Source organism: Olea europaea, unplaced genomic scaffold, assembly GCF_002742605.1.
Source record: "Olea europaea var. sylvestris unplaced genomic scaffold, O_europaea_v1 scaffold317, whole genome shotgun sequence".
NCBI lineage: Eukaryota > Viridiplantae > Streptophyta > Magnoliopsida > Lamiales > Oleaceae > Olea > Olea europaea.
Genome location: NW_019250508.1, coordinates 322,447 through 340,223, shown reverse-complemented (window position 1 = coordinate 340,223; position 17,777 = coordinate 322,447). Strand labels below are relative to the sequence as shown.

Sequence of the window (17,777 nt, the reverse complement as noted above, 5' to 3'; positions counted from 1 at the left end):
ATATTTACTAGACTGAAAATAATCTAGTGAAAATCGTGCAAAACTCGTCCAAGATTACATTGATGTAAATAAAATCTTGCAAAATGTGGAAAAAACCGAAAAATGAAAATTTTGACCCCGATCTATAACTATGCGACCGCATAGTGTAAATGTATGCGATCGCATAGTTCATTTGAACTAACCTCGCAAATTCCCTGCCCCTATGTATGCGGCCGCGACCCCTGTTGCACTATGCTACCGCATAGTAGTCTGGTTGGCCTCCGACTTCGACCGTTTGTACTGAATTGATCCACTTTTTTTGGATCTCGATCCGAACATGAAAGTTGCCTTGTTTTGCATGCCGAAATCGTCCCATCAATAGTTGATTGAACTAATAATCCATCGCTTGTCTCACCCGCTTTGCTCTTGATAGCGTCATCAGTCTGCCTTTGATTATCAACAGTCTCGTTCGGCACTTCCTTTCGTCGGGCTCGACCCTTGGATCACATCATCTATGCAAGCCAATGGTATGAACTATGAGAATGTCCTATAAAATAGTAATAATAATAATAGTAAAACGAAAATTTTTGTTTTCGATCATGTTTGAATGTGTTAGTTTCTAAGTTAAATAAATTACTTCTTTTGACACTAATATTAGTAATATTTCTCATTGTGCCAACAAAAAAAAGTTTTTTCAATCCAAAATTTTTAAGTAGATCATTTTAACTTCAGCCAAATATGCACTATGTAATAAGCTTTGTATATTAAGCTATTGAGCATGTGGATAACAAGAGTGTATTTGAAGATTTCTTCAAGAAATAGATCGTATTTTACTACCGTGAAGGGACTGTCTTTTTCTAGATGAAGTCGTTGAAAAATTGCCAAAGTCGTGTGATGGGAAACGAAAAATCATGGATCATGAGGACGGCCTTTAGTATCGTAAAAATACTTATTGCAGTCAAACAATATTGTGTTGCTATTTGCTAATAGCACATCTACATACAAATGAAAGTATCAGTATTTGCTCCAGTGTTGAGACTCGAACCTTGGTTCTATTTTTGCTCCCATATTTTTCAGTTAAAAACGCGTTTTGAAACATGCTTTTATAATATGATGGTTTCACTAAATGATGACAGTTGGCATTTTACCTGCCGTTGGATGAGGTATTAGCCCTGGTGGCGCTTACTAATCTTTCAAAGTTTAACAAAAATGGTTGTATGTATTTCATATTACTAATACTTAATTTTTCTAAGTCTTTTAAAACTTTATTTTATTCATAAGTGTTATCTCTACTGGGATCAGAACCTATAATTAATTTTCTAATAAAGCTTGTAAAATTTCTAGGGTTATCTCCTCCAACCATTCTTAATCTAATTTCATCTAGTTTTAGTCTTTTTGCTGTAATGTATACATCTAAAGCAGTCTTTCCTAAATAGGTTTCTAAGTAAGCCCACATTTCTTTCACAGTCATTTGTATAGGTACATTATTATATGCTCTAATTATAGAATTTTAGCAAGATATTTTCTAACTTTGATTGTAAATCTGAATTTTGGCAAATAAAAATGACAAAAGATTCTATTCCTTGGACAATTTTTACTATCCATTATGACACTTAGAATGGTTAGTCATGTCTTTTGGATTAAAAATTGCATCCTCTATTTTTCAAAGAAAGATAGATAGTATATTTAATTCTCTTCCATTTGTTTGTGTATATATAGATGATATTCTAGTACATAGTAAAAACTATAAAAAAAACATATGAAGCATCTAGAGATAACCTTGAATAAATTTATAGAAAATGGTTTAATTATAAGTAAAAAAAAAAAAAGATGGAAATAAATAAACAAAATTTTGAATTTTTAGGAATAATTTTAGGAGAAGTAAAGATTTAGTTACAGTCGCGTAGAGTATGGACAATTTTATAATTTTTAGACAAAATTGAAGAAACCAAGAAATTAGAAGCTTTTTTAGAAATATTAAATTATGCTAAACATTTTATTAAAGATTTAGGAAGGAAAGTAGGACCATTGTACATAAATTGTCTAGTAAATAACAAAAATATTTTAATCAATCAGATATAGAATTAGTTAAAAAGATAAAAGCAGAAGTTGAAAATTTACCACCATTAGAATTACCATTAGATAATGAATATAAAATAATAGATAGATGTGAATTAGGATGGAGAGAAATATTATATTCCAAACCAAATAAATATAGTGATAAAAAAGAAGAAGAAATTTGTAAATATGCTAGCGAAAAATACAAGATAAAAGAAAAATATTTAACTAGTTTAGATAATGAAATAATAGCCATCATACATAGTATAGAAATTTTAAATGATTTTTAAATGCTGAATTTGCAATTATGACAGATTGTGAGACTATAGTAAAATTTATTAAAAAGACAAATTTTAATAAGATAAGACATAAAAGATGGTTGAAATTATATGAGATATTAAGCAGCTATAAAGTTAATATAGAACATATTGTCGAAAAAAATAATATTTTAGCAAATAATTTAAGTAGGCAGGTTATTAATTTTCTAACTCATTATCTTCATGATGCAGATGGATCAAAAGATGATGAACTTTGGAATGTCACTCTGAGAGTGGCCCCTCAAGGATTTAATCTTCAATTAAGAGGAAATAATTTAGAAAGGCTACCAGAAAGGAGGCGTTGTCTACTGGATAATCTTTGGATGACACGTGACTCTAAACAAAAATTAGACAGTATTATGCCCTAACTAACCATTTTAGACAGATTAATCAAGTAAAAAGCAAAAATTTTAGTTACTTTGCAGTAATTAAAGGTAGAAAGCTTGGTATATATAATTATTGGTCAGAAATACTACAATAAGTAGAAAGATTTCCTAACCCTCTTTTCAAAGGATTTTATACGCTTGAACACGCTTTAAATTTTTGTGGAGAAACAATAGGATTTAATTTTCCTATATCCGAAAGAGTTAGACAGACCATGCAAACCCCTTCTCAAGCTTCATCATCATCTTCATCAATACAACTTTGTGATAGTTGTGAAACTATGACCAAAGTTGTTAGAAATTTAAATTTTAGAAAGCAATCGTTAGAAGAAAGACTACCACTTTTTGAAGATCAAATTTCTTCATCCCAACAAACTATTAGTAAATATCAAAATGAGATTTTTCAATTGTATGATAGTTTAGACAGACTTAGTTCTAGAGATACACTTAAAAAATCCATTTCTAAAGACATCGCCTCTACAAGTAGAAATTATTCTGATAAAATAGAAAGACTTATTGAACTAACAAATTTTACAGCTGCAGGACAAGAAAATTTTTTATACGAATTAGAACAGAAAATTGGTGATTGCGCCAGTATTGTTCGAAATTCTATACAGAATTCCGTTGTACAGGAAATTATAAATTTTGTTCAAATTTTAAGTTACTATCATAATGAAACAGATACTTCCTTAGACATGGTCCCAAATATGATTCAGCCTTTCAAAGACACAATTATCTAACAATTTCCTTTGATTATACAATCTTTCAAAAAGAAAACCATTTTTTACCCAACTTTACAGTTTGGTATGATATATACTATATACATATTGAACAGATCTTTCCGATTTTTTCCACCAGATTTAAACAGATTCTTGATCAGTTAAAAGATCATTCCTCAATGATTCAATTCATTTCCATACCCCCTGGTGTAAATAATGGCATTGTAATTCCAGCTTATCATCATATTTTAATTTATGAAGGAGCCAAAAGATTTAGACCCTCTTCGAAAACAAATATTAAAATAAAAATTAGACAGATTGATTATGAAAGAAGAATATCAAAAATTGCAGCCATGATAGAAGTTCAAAATAATGATTTCAGATTAGTAGCACAATATAACAACGAAGTTATTTTCTGCCAAGAGCACCTTGCCATGAGAATTAAATCAGAAAAAATTCAAGTACCAAATGTTGAACAAAAGGATTTATATCTGATGGCGTTCCAAGAGACTAATGGAGAATTTACAGAAACCCAGAAGAGAAAGCATACATATCTGATGGAAACGATAATGAAATGAATCCAGAACTAGAAGAAGCCATAACAGAAATGATGGATAGATAAAATTAATAATTGAAAAGATGAGATAGAAAGACAGAGAAATAATTATTAAGACAAGGAAGTCAAAAAGAAGAGGAGTAGAGATAAAGCTTTTTCAAACATCTGTAAAGTTGAACATGAATTATTAGGAAGCATAAAATTAGATATGAATAATAAAGGCGGAATATTACATTTTACACCATACTATTTAGTTAGAACAAAGAATTTCTATAAAGATATTAAAATAGGAATAGAAAGCAAAGGATATCAAATGAAAAGAGATGAGGATAATTTATTAATTTGCAAAGGATTCATAGGAACAGTTAGTGAAAATAGTATTACTAATTATAAATTAGAAAATAATCAAATAATTACATTATTAGGACAAAAGGTATAAAGACTATCCTAACAAAGAAATTCTCTTCAGAAACATATACAAGATTAGATTGGAACTTAAGAAATTTTCTACAAAAATCAATATTAGTACCAAAAAATAATATTATGTACAAAAATAGTAATGGAACTTTAAGTATTAGATTTGAAAATTATAATTATCAACCAGAATAGACACAACATAATGATGACGAAAATGAAGGAGAATGTGGATATTTTGAAATAGAGGACTACGAAAGTGAAGACGAAATTAATGTTCTAGATGAAGACAGTGAAGAAGATGAAATCAAAGACGATAAAAAAGAATTTAGATATATAGATATGAAATATTACAGAAATCTTAAAAGAACTAGAGAAATAGAAACTAGAAAATTAATAGAAAAATATCAAGTAGACATAGAAACCAAGATGGAAGAAATTAGCAAGAGAGCTAAAATGGAAATAGATTAAGAATTTTGAAAAAGAAAAGAACTCATGAATACAGAATACAATATAGGAGGTAAATATCATTTTCCTCTACAAGAGAGTTTGAATGGATTGATAAAAAATTATAAAAGCTTAGGAAAAAGACAAATGGAAAAAGGATGTAGTTTGCCATTAGCAAGTAGAGTTAAATAATTGTAAACCGCAAGACAGACCTGATACTATAACTGAATGAGAAAATTCTTTAATTAGAGTATATAATAGTGTACCTATACAAATGATTGTGGAAGAAATGTGAGCTTACTTAGAAACCTATTTAGGAATAGAAACCTATTTATGAAAGACTGCTTTAGATTTGTACGTTATAGCAAAAAGACTAAAATAAGATGAAATTAGATTAAGAATGGCTGGAGAAGATAACCCTAGAAAATTTACAAGCTTTATTAAAGAATTAATTATAAGTTCTGATCCCATTAGAGATAACACTTATGAATAAAATAAAACTTTAGAAAACTTAGAAAAATTAAGTATTAGTAATATGAAGTACATACAACTATTTTTGTTAGACTTTGAAAGATTAGCAAGCACAACAAGATTAGCATTAGATTACCCTATACTTGAAATATTATATAGAAAGACACCATCACCATGGAATGATAAAATTAGAAAAGACGTAGAGTCAAACCCAACAAGGGAAATAACTATTAGTGCCACCATAAAATTTATATCTGATAAATTAAAAGAATATTGTGTAGAAGAAGTAGCTAAAAAGTAAATAAAGAAATTAAATTATTCTTTTTACTCAGATTTATATACACCACAAACATATGATTATAGAAGAAGAACGAAAAATTTGTATAAAAAGGATAAAAAAAACAAAAATATAAAAGGCAATATCAAAATAAAAAGAAATATAATATTAGACCAAGTAAGATATACTATAAAAATAAAAGACCCAATTATAATAGATATGTTAGAAAACCAAAAACGAAGAAAGACTGTAAAAATTATATTTGTGGAGACCCTAGACATTTTGCTAACGAATGTCCAAATAAATATAAAAATAAAGAAAATACAGTTAAATCTATGATAATTGAAGAAATACAATGTAACATAATAGAATTATTAGATAACGAATCTTGTAATTCGATATATAGTATTTACACAGATGAAGAGCTAGATAATTTATAAATAACAAGTAATTCTGAAACAGTTATGATAGTTTAGAAGAACTAAATTTTTCAGTTTTAGACAAGGAATTGGAAAGTTTTCTAAACCATAATGACTTCATGAATCCATCTTAAAATTTCGTTATTTGATCATATAGCTGATAGATTCATCTATAAGTAAGAAGCTTGACAAAGAATTATCAAACATATTAACATTTCGTCTCCAAGCAAATTTACATTATTGGAATTATAAGCTTCAAGTTGAGGATTCTGCTCATGAAACGAAGAATCGGGTCCGAATATAAAGCTAAAGGATATGGATCTGAAACTTGATTCCCTCAAGTCAGCTAAAGCAACTTCTCAATCTCGTTCTCTTCGAAGCACAGCATCCACGAGTCTCTTCCAGTTATCGTAGTTGTTAGACATATTCATATCTCCCATTTAACAAAAATCTTACAAAATACAAAATCTCAAATGATCAAATAAGAGAATTCAGCTTGATTTATTGAATCTCTTACACGGAATCTATCAGTCTAGAATACACTTGCTATGAATGTGGATAGCTAGCCAGTAGCATAAACTATTTTAACTTTGAAAAAAGAGGAAGTTTATTATTGTTTATTTTGTTAAATAAGGGTTAATTTCATTGATGTTCACCGAAGTTTAATTTGTCTCGTACTCCTAACTAAACTTTACAAAATATTTCATTCAGACCAGTTATTTAATTCGACGTCTAGTTTTTTTTTTAATACTAAAATCCGATGTGTTTGTGTGCGAAGTCATCAAACTATTAGTATTTTCAGTTAAATCCTACAAGTTGGCACATGAAAACGAAAAATGTTCACTTTAAAAAAAAATAGATGCTAAATTTCAACTGGCTTGAATGATATATTTTATGAAGTTTGGTTATGAGTCAAAAACATACGAAAGTTCAATAACCATCTAGAATCCTCAAGGAAACTTGAAGAAATTTTTTATCAAAAAATTTGATAAAAAATATGGTGGACGATTTATCAACATAATGACAAATAACATTGTTTAATGTTTAAAATGTTACAGGTCCCAATGTGATGATAATAACTTGAATAGTATTATGTAGCATCAGTAAGGCTAGGATACCAAATTAGGTAACCATACATGATATTTTTAATTAAATTAATCATATAACATTGCATTTAAGTGAATCATCATTTAATGTCATACAGTTATCATCTAAACTAGTGATTGCCACTAGTAGTATTGAATATAATTACTCTAATGATAGTGTTTGGCCAACTATTCCCTTACTGTGCTTTGTCATCAAAGATTATATATGCTAATTGATGAAAGGTCGATGATAGGAATGCCACCAAAAATAAAAAAATAAAAAAATAAAAAAAAAAGTTAGGAATATAAATAAAACAATAAGCAAATGTTGGCTATTCATCAAAATAATTGCCCATTAATCTAAGCTATATCTAGATTATTCCAATTCTACCATTTACAGATTTGATTTAATTAGTTGACAGGATTATATTAATAACAGTAATGGGACTGCATCGCAAGCGCATTCGCATGCGTTCAGTCATTGACAGGATTATATTAATAACAATTAACAATAATAACTCTGACATATATATTTAATTGATAAATTTGTCAATTAAGATAAAACAACTGTTTATTATGTCGATCGCAATTAAATAATTATTAAAATGAGCCAGCATCATTGGTGTGCGACTGCATTTATGTGCGTTAATTCGTTTATGAATAGGATACAAGTTTGTGACTTCATTTTCCATTCACTTATTCAACTCAAATAATGGAGTTGTAATGCATTTAACTGTAATAAGCAATAAATCAAGATACTTTGAATAATGAATTAAGAGTTCTATTGTCATCTAAACTGGCTATGAATTGATCTAATGATCAAATTATCCTGGTTAAATAGGAAGCCATCTAAGTGCATCTCCAGTGTTTCAATAGATCGCTTAAGAAATTCAATTAATAGTGTTGGACTGTTATTTACTTAGCATGGTTCAATATCTAGCTTCTGATAGTGTGAGTGTGTGTTTTTTTTCCCTCCCCCAAGTGCAGGTTTCTTACATGATGTAATAGCTTCGTTACGAGCTATTGGTGGGGATCCGTATCACTATATTCGTTGTGAGAGCAATAGGGCTATATTTCCATGATTCGATTACCTTTTAATTGGATTTATTGTATTCTAAGTTTATTGAACTATTATGGATCTTTAACTTTAAAAAATGAGATTATTTTGAAAGATAATAAATCCTAGTGTAAGATTAAAGTCTATGCACTTGGATGTTTAGTTTTAAAACCAACTTAGGAGATTTTGTTGGTAATTGGGACTAATTTCCTGATGCATCAATGGGATCTTCCCCTAAAAAATATCAAGAACAGAGATTCATATAATTAACATGCACACAAAAAAGGGAAAAAGAAAAATGTAAAAAAAATAATTAAAAATTGAAGAAAAATCACGGCCATTATTATTCTAAAACTTATGTATATCTGATCTAAGACCTTATATATTCTTTTTCATTTTTTTATCTTTTATTTATTAATTCAATCCAAATTCAAGCTGTCATGGAAGAGAGCCGTGCAAATAGAGTTGGCTCGCACCATTGCCATGGCTATCTTTTTTCTCTTTAATGTTCCTTCTTCCGAGGATGATAATTTTTTATGCATCGGGGACAAAATAAAAATGGCTATTGCCCTGGAAGGAATTTTCTGCGAAAAATTCTGTTTTGGTTGTGAACCTTAATCACTTGTCACAACTTAGTATTCAACATTTTAATTTTGTAGCTCATTTGAAAAGGCAGGGACTAAGTTACAATAAGTACTAAAGGTTGTGGACTAATTCCACATTTTTGTTAAAAAGCATGCGATTATGAAATTCGTGCAAGTACTCAACAGAAAATGGTCATTGCTTGTTCACCTACCGATGACTAGATTCAAGTAAAAAAAGACTGATTCAATTTTATAATTTAAGGTGTGTTTAGAGATGCGATGCATGCACAAGTGGGTAATGATTCACATACGGTCAATTCTATTTACAAAAATATGATATTTTATGATTTTATATTTGAATGACGGTATTATTTGATTATATTATAATTTACAAATATAAGAATAAGTTTCTTTTACTATTTTCACAATTATCTATGTCAATTATATTATAATTTACAAATATAAAAATAAGTTTATTTTTCACAATTATCTATGTCAATATAATAAAGTAAAAAAAGAAATACTCGATCCCCAACAAAGGAAGAGGAAAAGAAATGAAATGGAGATTTGAGGGAAAGGAGTAGATCTAAGCCATCAATGGTAGGTGAATGGTAAAACTAGATAGCGCACCTATAGCCTGAGTTCAACTAAGCTAAAAAGTTACTTATAAGCTCATTTTTGTATTATTTGTTTTTTGAAAATTATGTGAAGCATAATACAAGTTTCAAATTGAAAATAAAATTAAAAAATTATGTTTAATAAATTATGCGATAGTGTATAAAATACATTATATTATAATAACAAATTGGATTGGGTTATTATCGGATTGGTTTGACTTATATCCATATTTGCTTCATTTAGTTTACGGATTATCAAATTCGAATTTTGATCAGATTATCAAACTAAGACTCTAAATTTGTTTCTCATTAATCTCATCAGATTCAGTTCAAAATCAATCCATTGACTTTAGCTCGAGTTCAACTAAGCTAAAAAGTTACCTATAAGCTCATTTTTCTATTTAGTCGAAGTGAAACATTAATTTAAACCATAAATTCATAGATATTACCAATTTATTATCTAGACAGTCGTCGGAAACAATACTATTTTTCCTAAAAAGTTCCTAATAAGCTTGCCCGAACACCTGTATGAGAAGTCATTAAAAGAAAATACTTGGTTTATATTGGACAACTTGCTTGTATTTTAGGTAAGGCAGCGAGGGACAATATCCGACATACCCATAAGCTTCGTCACAATACAAGAAATATCTCTTACATTTGAAAAATACACTAACCTTCTTTATTTGTTGTTTTGAGAAATATATTCCCCTTTTTTATCACTTTTAGCCTTGTCTCATTTAAAATGCATTTGTAAATAAAAGATTATTTTTCGATAATTAAATGTAGTTAATTTTCTCAAAGTAAACTATAGAAATATAAATTGATATAGAGTTCGTTTGACATTATATATATTGTAATCACATAAATTTACTCATTTTGTTTATAAATAGTATTACTCTTCTAAATATATGTGTTTAGATCAATTATATACAGAGTTTAATTTAACAATATAGTTGTTTATAGAGATGATATCTAAAAGACGTCCTTTAGTCTTACGACAATAACTCATACATCCAACACATTTAAAAAATAATGTTAACCTCCTTTATTTCTAAAATGAATGATATATCTAACAGGCCATGATGAACTAAAAAACAAGTTTTCTACTAATTTGCTCGAAAGTGATAATTGTTCCTTGAATCGCTCAACCATGGTACTAGAAATTTGAACAGAAGATTATATTGAAAAGGCTATTGAAGAGTCCTTACCCAGTTTTGTGGACGTATTGTTGTTGCGTAGGAACTGTTACTCATGTCTGATTTTAAAATTTCTAATTTTTGGAAACCACTAGGCTAACACTTCCAAGTTCATTTGGAAGAATATTATGTGCCAATTTAGTATCCCCCGCTCCATTGCATTTGATAATGGTTCGTAATTTGAAAATAGATAAGTTAGAGAACTTTGCCTAGAGCTTAGAATTAAGAATCATTTCTCTAGTCCAAACCTTCAAGCCAACAGTTAGATCGAGGCCATGAACAAAATCATTAAGTACACCTTTAAGCGCAAACCTGACATTTCCAAGGATATGTGGGTTGAGGAGTTCCCTCACATATTGGGGGTCCACAAATACCACTTGCAAAACTGCTAGGGATACTCCCAAGAGCCTAGTGGATGTGGGACTTCCTTCACCTTGCGGCCTCTATTTCAATGAAATTACCAATAATTAATTGAGGAGAACACAAATGGATTTTCTTTATGCATGTCGAGACTAGTCCCAGGTCGAATAAGTGACATGCAAAATGAAAATGACTTGATACTACAATTTATAAATAAAGAAGAGATCATTAAATCTCAAAGATTTAGTCTTGAGAAAGGTCATTCATCTTTAAAGGATCTTGGCATCAAAACCCTAGGCCCCTATTGAAAGGGCCCTTATCGTGTCATCAAATAAGTGTGCCAAGGTTCACATAGAATTGAAGAGATAGCTCACAAGCAGCAACCTTATCCTTGTAATGTGGAGGAGCACCTTCGTAAATACTTTCAACATATATATATATATATATAAAATTTAGGTTGGATGCTCTTTCTTGATGTATAAATATCCTTTACACAATTTAATCAAGACCATATCGAGCCCAAGGGTCGTAATTATCGTGCATCTCAAAAGCCTTGGTAGTTAAGACTCGTGAATTATCGCTTCAATGTAAGGGAGTTCTTGCCTATCAAAAATGGGGTATCGTCCTTTAGGATCCACAATTACTATTCTGGAGATACTTGATTATATTTACAATTACTATTCACCTATCATCCACATATTCCGTAAAATCATAAATTTATAATCACTCCTCAAACATATACGAAATGTGTTTTTGGTTAGACAAGTCTCCCCTTACCAGACTTTTGAGCTTAATGTAGACCTTGTTAAGAGAATTGGGTGGCCCATTTGTAACTGTGGAATGAGCTCCAGCTCCAAAAGATATCTGATACTTTTTGTAAGTATTATGCCCTAAATCTAATCGATTTAGGTTGTAAACGCTTGTAATATGTTTAATGCATTTGATTTTGGCGAGATCTATTATTTATTTAAATTAATTTTGTGATAAATAATATTAAATAATAGAATTCGAAGATCCAATTTTTAGGTAATATGTTAATCACAAGGAGTTGTGATTGTGAGATATAAATTACATATATTTGGATCTTGAATAAACCATGGTCGTAAGTAATAACGAGATACGGATATCGTTAATACAGTTAGACCATCACGTGTGGCATTTCTTACTTGTGAAGTAAGTAGCTGATCTCACGAGTTAAAGTGTGGTACACTTAAATGAACACGTGGATGTTTTGTTATAGAACAAAACATTGGAGACCCGCTAAGAGATTCCACATGGATAACTATCTGAGTGTCAGTGGTTAATTTCTAATGTTCGGTAGTGAAATTGGTCCTTCGACTTGAGGTCATCATGATATCTTATATGAGGACAGTTATACTTTGGCGGTGTTGGATGTTGCTCTGAAAAGGGCCGCTAATACGACATCGTTCAGGTACGTCAAGAATCGTATGAAGGTTGTGATTGATCAATAAAGGATTCATCGCTCTTAGATATAAAGGATTCAATTAAGTCGATGATGAAATCCTTGGCCAAGGTGTACTCATAAGTCGAAAAGGAGTTTTCGATTTATATTGACTTAATAGTAGAGTGAAAGATATGATTGATGATCGAAATTGACACAATTCCATATCTCATAATTGATCGAATCATATTGACGAAGGGATTATAGTTTCACGGTAAACGAACGAATTTGGTTTTGTCATACCACATGACATTTCCTGTCACATGTATTGCCCTAACACATTGCTAGATGTCAATCAGGGACGGCGAGTGTGAATTGACGATAAATTAAAAGGGTGTTTTAATTTATCAATTTTGATTAGATCAAAATAATATTTCACGTCGTTAGGTATCGTGGTCGGGAACCTAATGGGTCGCACACAAAAGAGAATTGGAAGATTGCAAATTGCCAATTGGTTAATTTAACAATCGTTGGATAAATTAATTAATTGGATTTGTTATTTATATTCCCGAATTAATTTATTCACGGACCGGATTTAATTAATTGGATTAATTAAATATTGGATCGGACCGGGCCGGGTCCGTTTGGGTTTATATAAATACATAGCTAGGTTTTGAGGTCCATAAAGTTTTCATTATTCTTGCTGGCACAAAAGGAAAACCCTAGCAGTTGTAGTCTGTTCTCTGTGTGGATTTCATTGGAGGTTGGACAATTGGACAGCTGTGGGAGGCAGATTCAAGTTGCTGGAGAGGAATAACGCGAATGAGTTTGCAAATTAAAAGAAAAGGTATATTTCTTATCACAGTTTTTATGTAAATACAAAGTTGAATCCTGAATAGGAATTGAAATTTGTTAAATTCCGTTGTGCATGTATAAGTAAATTCCCAACACTTTCTTGGTCATAATTACCGAATGGTCTAATTCCGATGGCACAAAGAAATACTTTTTAAATAAATGAAAATGATAGATGGTCATGATCTATAGTTTAGTCTATCGTGATATTATTTTGTTTGCCATTGTCTGCTCTTATTTAGAATCCACCCTCTTATAAAGTAGGAATTAAAAGAAATTTTTTTTGAAGAAATGTCTAAAACCTGAAAAGTAGTTTCTAAAAAATTATATTTTCGTATAAACTAAGAAATATTATTCTCATAATATAATTAATCTTAATGTGCAAAAAGGTTAATACCATAAAATCATGAAGAAGAAGTTGAAAAATATTCACGTGGTGCAAGTAGGTAATATTACCCCTTCGCTTCACACTACCAAAGTAACAAATCTTTTGTCTATTTGGTATCAATTCTTCCCTACAAATTAGCTTTTGGGCTCTGTCTCTATCTAGTCTCACACCTATCCACACTCTGATACCATAAGTTTGTTAGTCATTAATCATAATTTCTTTATAATTTAATAATCAAAGTCAAATCGCAAATCACATTTTGTGAGACCTACAAATATAATGAAACCAGAACATACATTGCATTTACAATAATAATATATATTTTTTAACAAATATACTCATTTATGTATTTTCAATGTGCAAGAGCCACGAAAGACGAGATAATCATCTACCATAAATTCCCTACACAAGACAAGCTTGTGCTTCGAGTTTTATACTTTGCTTGAAAGACTACTTGTCACATAGAGAGAATGAGAGAGCTTGGAACTTAATTAATATGGAAGAAGTGATCCTTCGCGTAATATAGGTTACAAATAGTAATTTTAGCAACAAAAACCTGGATTTCGCACTTGTTCAACTCAACAATGTTGGTAGATAGGGCATCCCTATTAACGACACCTTCCACATGTTGATTTTAGCGATAATCATGCTAAGAATCGAGAATCACAAAATTATAAATTGATAGTTCAAATTCATACCTGCGGACGACATTATGGATATGAATATTAGTAGCCAGATCTTCATCTTCTTGCTCCTTACAAAATATTAGCCTTCAATGGGACAAGTCAATAAAACAATACAAAGAGGAAATGAGCCTAGCCTTTATATAGAAATTTATTGAGCTGTCCTATTAACAGCTCCAATCTAAATTAGGGTTTACATATATTTTCAACCCATATACTTAAATAGTCACATTATATAAAATATAACCCGTAAGGTGTCAAACGTCCCAATTGATCACTTAACATATTGGCCTTAATCACAGCATCATTATGAGCCAATTCTCCTACATCTGATTGCTATAAAACAACTTTTGACTTTCAGGTTAGACTGCATAGGTGGCCACCCACAAGAATAGCTCCAATGATGACATCTTAAGTAACATGATCCAGTCCAACACAAATGTTGATATCGAACATAGAAATCGTTAAACCATTTAAAGGACGTAAGACGACTCCACCGTTAGAAATGCCAACATTCTTATCGACATAAATTACCATCCTCCAACCAATGTGCTAGTATGTAGTAGAACTTGGAACCAAAAGTGAAAAAAAATAAAAAAATAACCTATGCTAATTCATATCGGTCCTGATAATATTTCAGATCAAAATGAAGCCACTTCTCTAAAAGAGACTCATCTCATGTTTCTATCTGTTATATGTTGAGATCATAAAAACATTATAATAAAAAGACATAAATCAAATGCATGCTCAAAATAATTCATAGATAGGGGAAAATATATTTTATTATTGGAAAAGATTGTACTCGAAAAACATATAGACCCCGTTTGGTACCTGTTTTTGTGAAAATGAGAATGAGAATGAAAAATATAGTTGTTACGAGACCGACACAAGAGATGGAAAGTCAAATATGGTGGCTGATATGATGTATAGCAGTCATATTTTTATTTTCGTGGCCAAAGAATGAGAACCAAACAGGGGCATAGATTGCCTATGCACCCCACAAAAGGATCAAGCCAAAACATAGTTATTTTACATAATAACTCCTACTAACCAAAAACATCAAGGTTTCCACAATACCCATATTAGCAACATGTGTTTTAAAAACCTTTGGATCAAGTCCCTTAGTCAAAAGATCTACAATCATCACCTCTGTAATGATATGCTCTGTTTTTGTTTGCCTTTCCTTAACTCTATTTTTAACCAACAATTATTTGATGCCAATGTGCTTTGACCTACCGAAACTTTTATTATTCATTGATTACAACACTGCTGTGGTATAATCACAATAAATAATGATTGGCCTTGAGATTGAATCAACAACTTTCAAACCATAAATAAAATTTTTTAACCAAATGGCCTGGACTATAGTCCCATAACATACCACAAATTTAGCCTCCATAGTAGAAGATGTCACTAAAGTCTGCTTAATATTTTTCTAAGAGATAGCATCACCAGCTAACATGAAAATATAACTTAAGGTTGATTTCAAATCATCTTAACATCCAGCAAATCAGAATCTAAGTATCCTACTACTTCAAGGTGATTTGAACATTAGAATATAAGCATAACCTTAAGTTTTCTTCAAGTATCTCATAAGTTTCTTAGCTACTTCCCAATGTTGTTTTCCTGGATTTAAATGAAGCTTACTAAGGACACTGGTTGCATAATCGATATTTGGTCTAGTGTAAAATTGAGCATACATCAAACTCCCTACAGTACTAGCATATGGTATCATCTTCTTAGATTCCTTTCTAGCTCTTTCATTAGATATTGAGCTTTACTAAACTTATCCCCTTTTAAGATAGGTACATCACTACGTGCACAGTTCTACATATTGAATCATTCTAGAACACGTTTTATATTAGCCTTCTGAAAAATTCCCAACAAGCTACGATTTCTATCACGATGTGTTTCAATGCCAAGCACATAAGAAGCTTCTGCAAGATCTTTCGTCTCAAAATTAGCAGATAATATTTTCTTTATCTCATAAAGCAACCCCAAGTAACTACTAGAAAATAAAATGTCATCAGCATACAGGACAAGAAAAATAAAATTTCTCCCACTAATTTTGAGGTAAATGCATTGATCAACCGTATTTTCAACAAAATCAAGAAAGATTATAACCTTATCAAACTTTTAAATACTACTATCGTGATACTTGCCTGAGTCCATATAATAATTTGTTTAACATGCATACCAAGTTTTCTTTTCTCTTCACAACAAAACCTTCGGCTTGGCTCACGTAAACCTTTTTAGAAAGATTTCCATTCAAAAAAGTTGCCTTAAGATCCATTTGATAAAGGTCCAAATTGTTGTGCACCACAAGTGCCATAATAATTCAAAAAGAATCTTTGGACGAAATGGGTGCGAAGGTTTCATTATAATCAATGTTTTCTCATCAAGAGAAGCCTTTTGCAATCAATCTCGCTTTTTTTCGCTCAACATTCCCTTTCGAATCCAACTCACTTTTGAAAATCTACTTATTATTTATAGCTTTGGCATCCGGATAAAGTTCAAGAAGTTCCCAAACTTTGTTCTGTTCCATAGAACTCATTTCATCTTCCATAGTATATATCCATTTATCTGACTGAGGACTTGTCAATGCGTAATTATAAGAAACATGATCAACAATATGTCTAATATTAAAATCATTCTCCAATAAATATGTAATGTAATCACTGGGCAATGCAAACCTCTTTTCCCTTTGCGATTTTCTAACTTGTGGCTTAGAAATTGATCTAATTGTTGTTGGAGGAAGAATTAGAAGTTTCCCGAGGTTCCTCGGTTCTTCATTAACAACTTTAACTGATTGAGAACCAACTCTTTCCTAGAAAACAGGAACTGAAGCAACAACTTACTTTAGCTCAACAAAAAAAAAAATTCAATGTAGAACGCTCACTATCACCAAAATCATTCTCTAGAAATTTAGCAGTAATGGGCTCAACAATTCTAGTGCCACGATTTGGATAATAGAATTTATAACATTATGATCTGTCCGGGTACCCAATAAAGTATCCAAGAGTGGATTTCAGGTCTAATTTCTTTTTGAAAGGATTATAGATTCTAAAATCAGCTGGATATTCCCAAACTTTGACATGAGCCAAACCAGGCTTACGTCCTGTCCATAATTCAAAATGTGTCTTTAGAACAGCTTTACTTGGAACTCTGTTCAAAAAATATATGGTATTTTTCAAGGCTTCTCTCCATAAATATTCTGGCAAATTTGTTCTACTCATCATGCTCCTGATCATATCTTTCAGAGTCTAATTATGTATTTCAAAAATGTCATTCTGCCTAGATGTTCCTAGCATGGTATATTGAGGTAATACTCTATACTCTAGTAAAAACTTTACAAAACTACCCATGTTTTAACCAGACTCGTCATACTTGACAAAGTACTCACCATCATGGTCAGATCTTACAACTTCGATACTTTTCCCATATTGTTTCTCTACTTCCATTTTGGAAATCTTGAAGTTCTCAAGTGCATGAGATTTATCATTAATCAAGTAA

The 17,777-nt window shown here is 30.7% G+C and overlaps 1 protein-coding gene across 1 annotated transcript; it reads right to left on the bottom strand.

Moving 5' to 3' along the window:
- Nucleotides 1-14,940: 14,940 nt before the first annotated feature.
- On the bottom strand, nt 14,941-15,999 carry LOC111385452. Its single transcript, XM_023009840.1, has 4 exons — nt 15,874-15,999; nt 15,527-15,699; nt 15,316-15,454; nt 14,941-14,952 (listed from the first exon to the last, which is right to left on the bottom strand). Exons 1-4 carry the CDS (start codon nt 15,997-15,999, stop codon nt 14,941-14,943), a joined length of 450 nt encoding a protein of 149 aa, XP_022865608.1.
- Nucleotides 16,000-17,777: the final 1,778 nt, after the last annotated feature.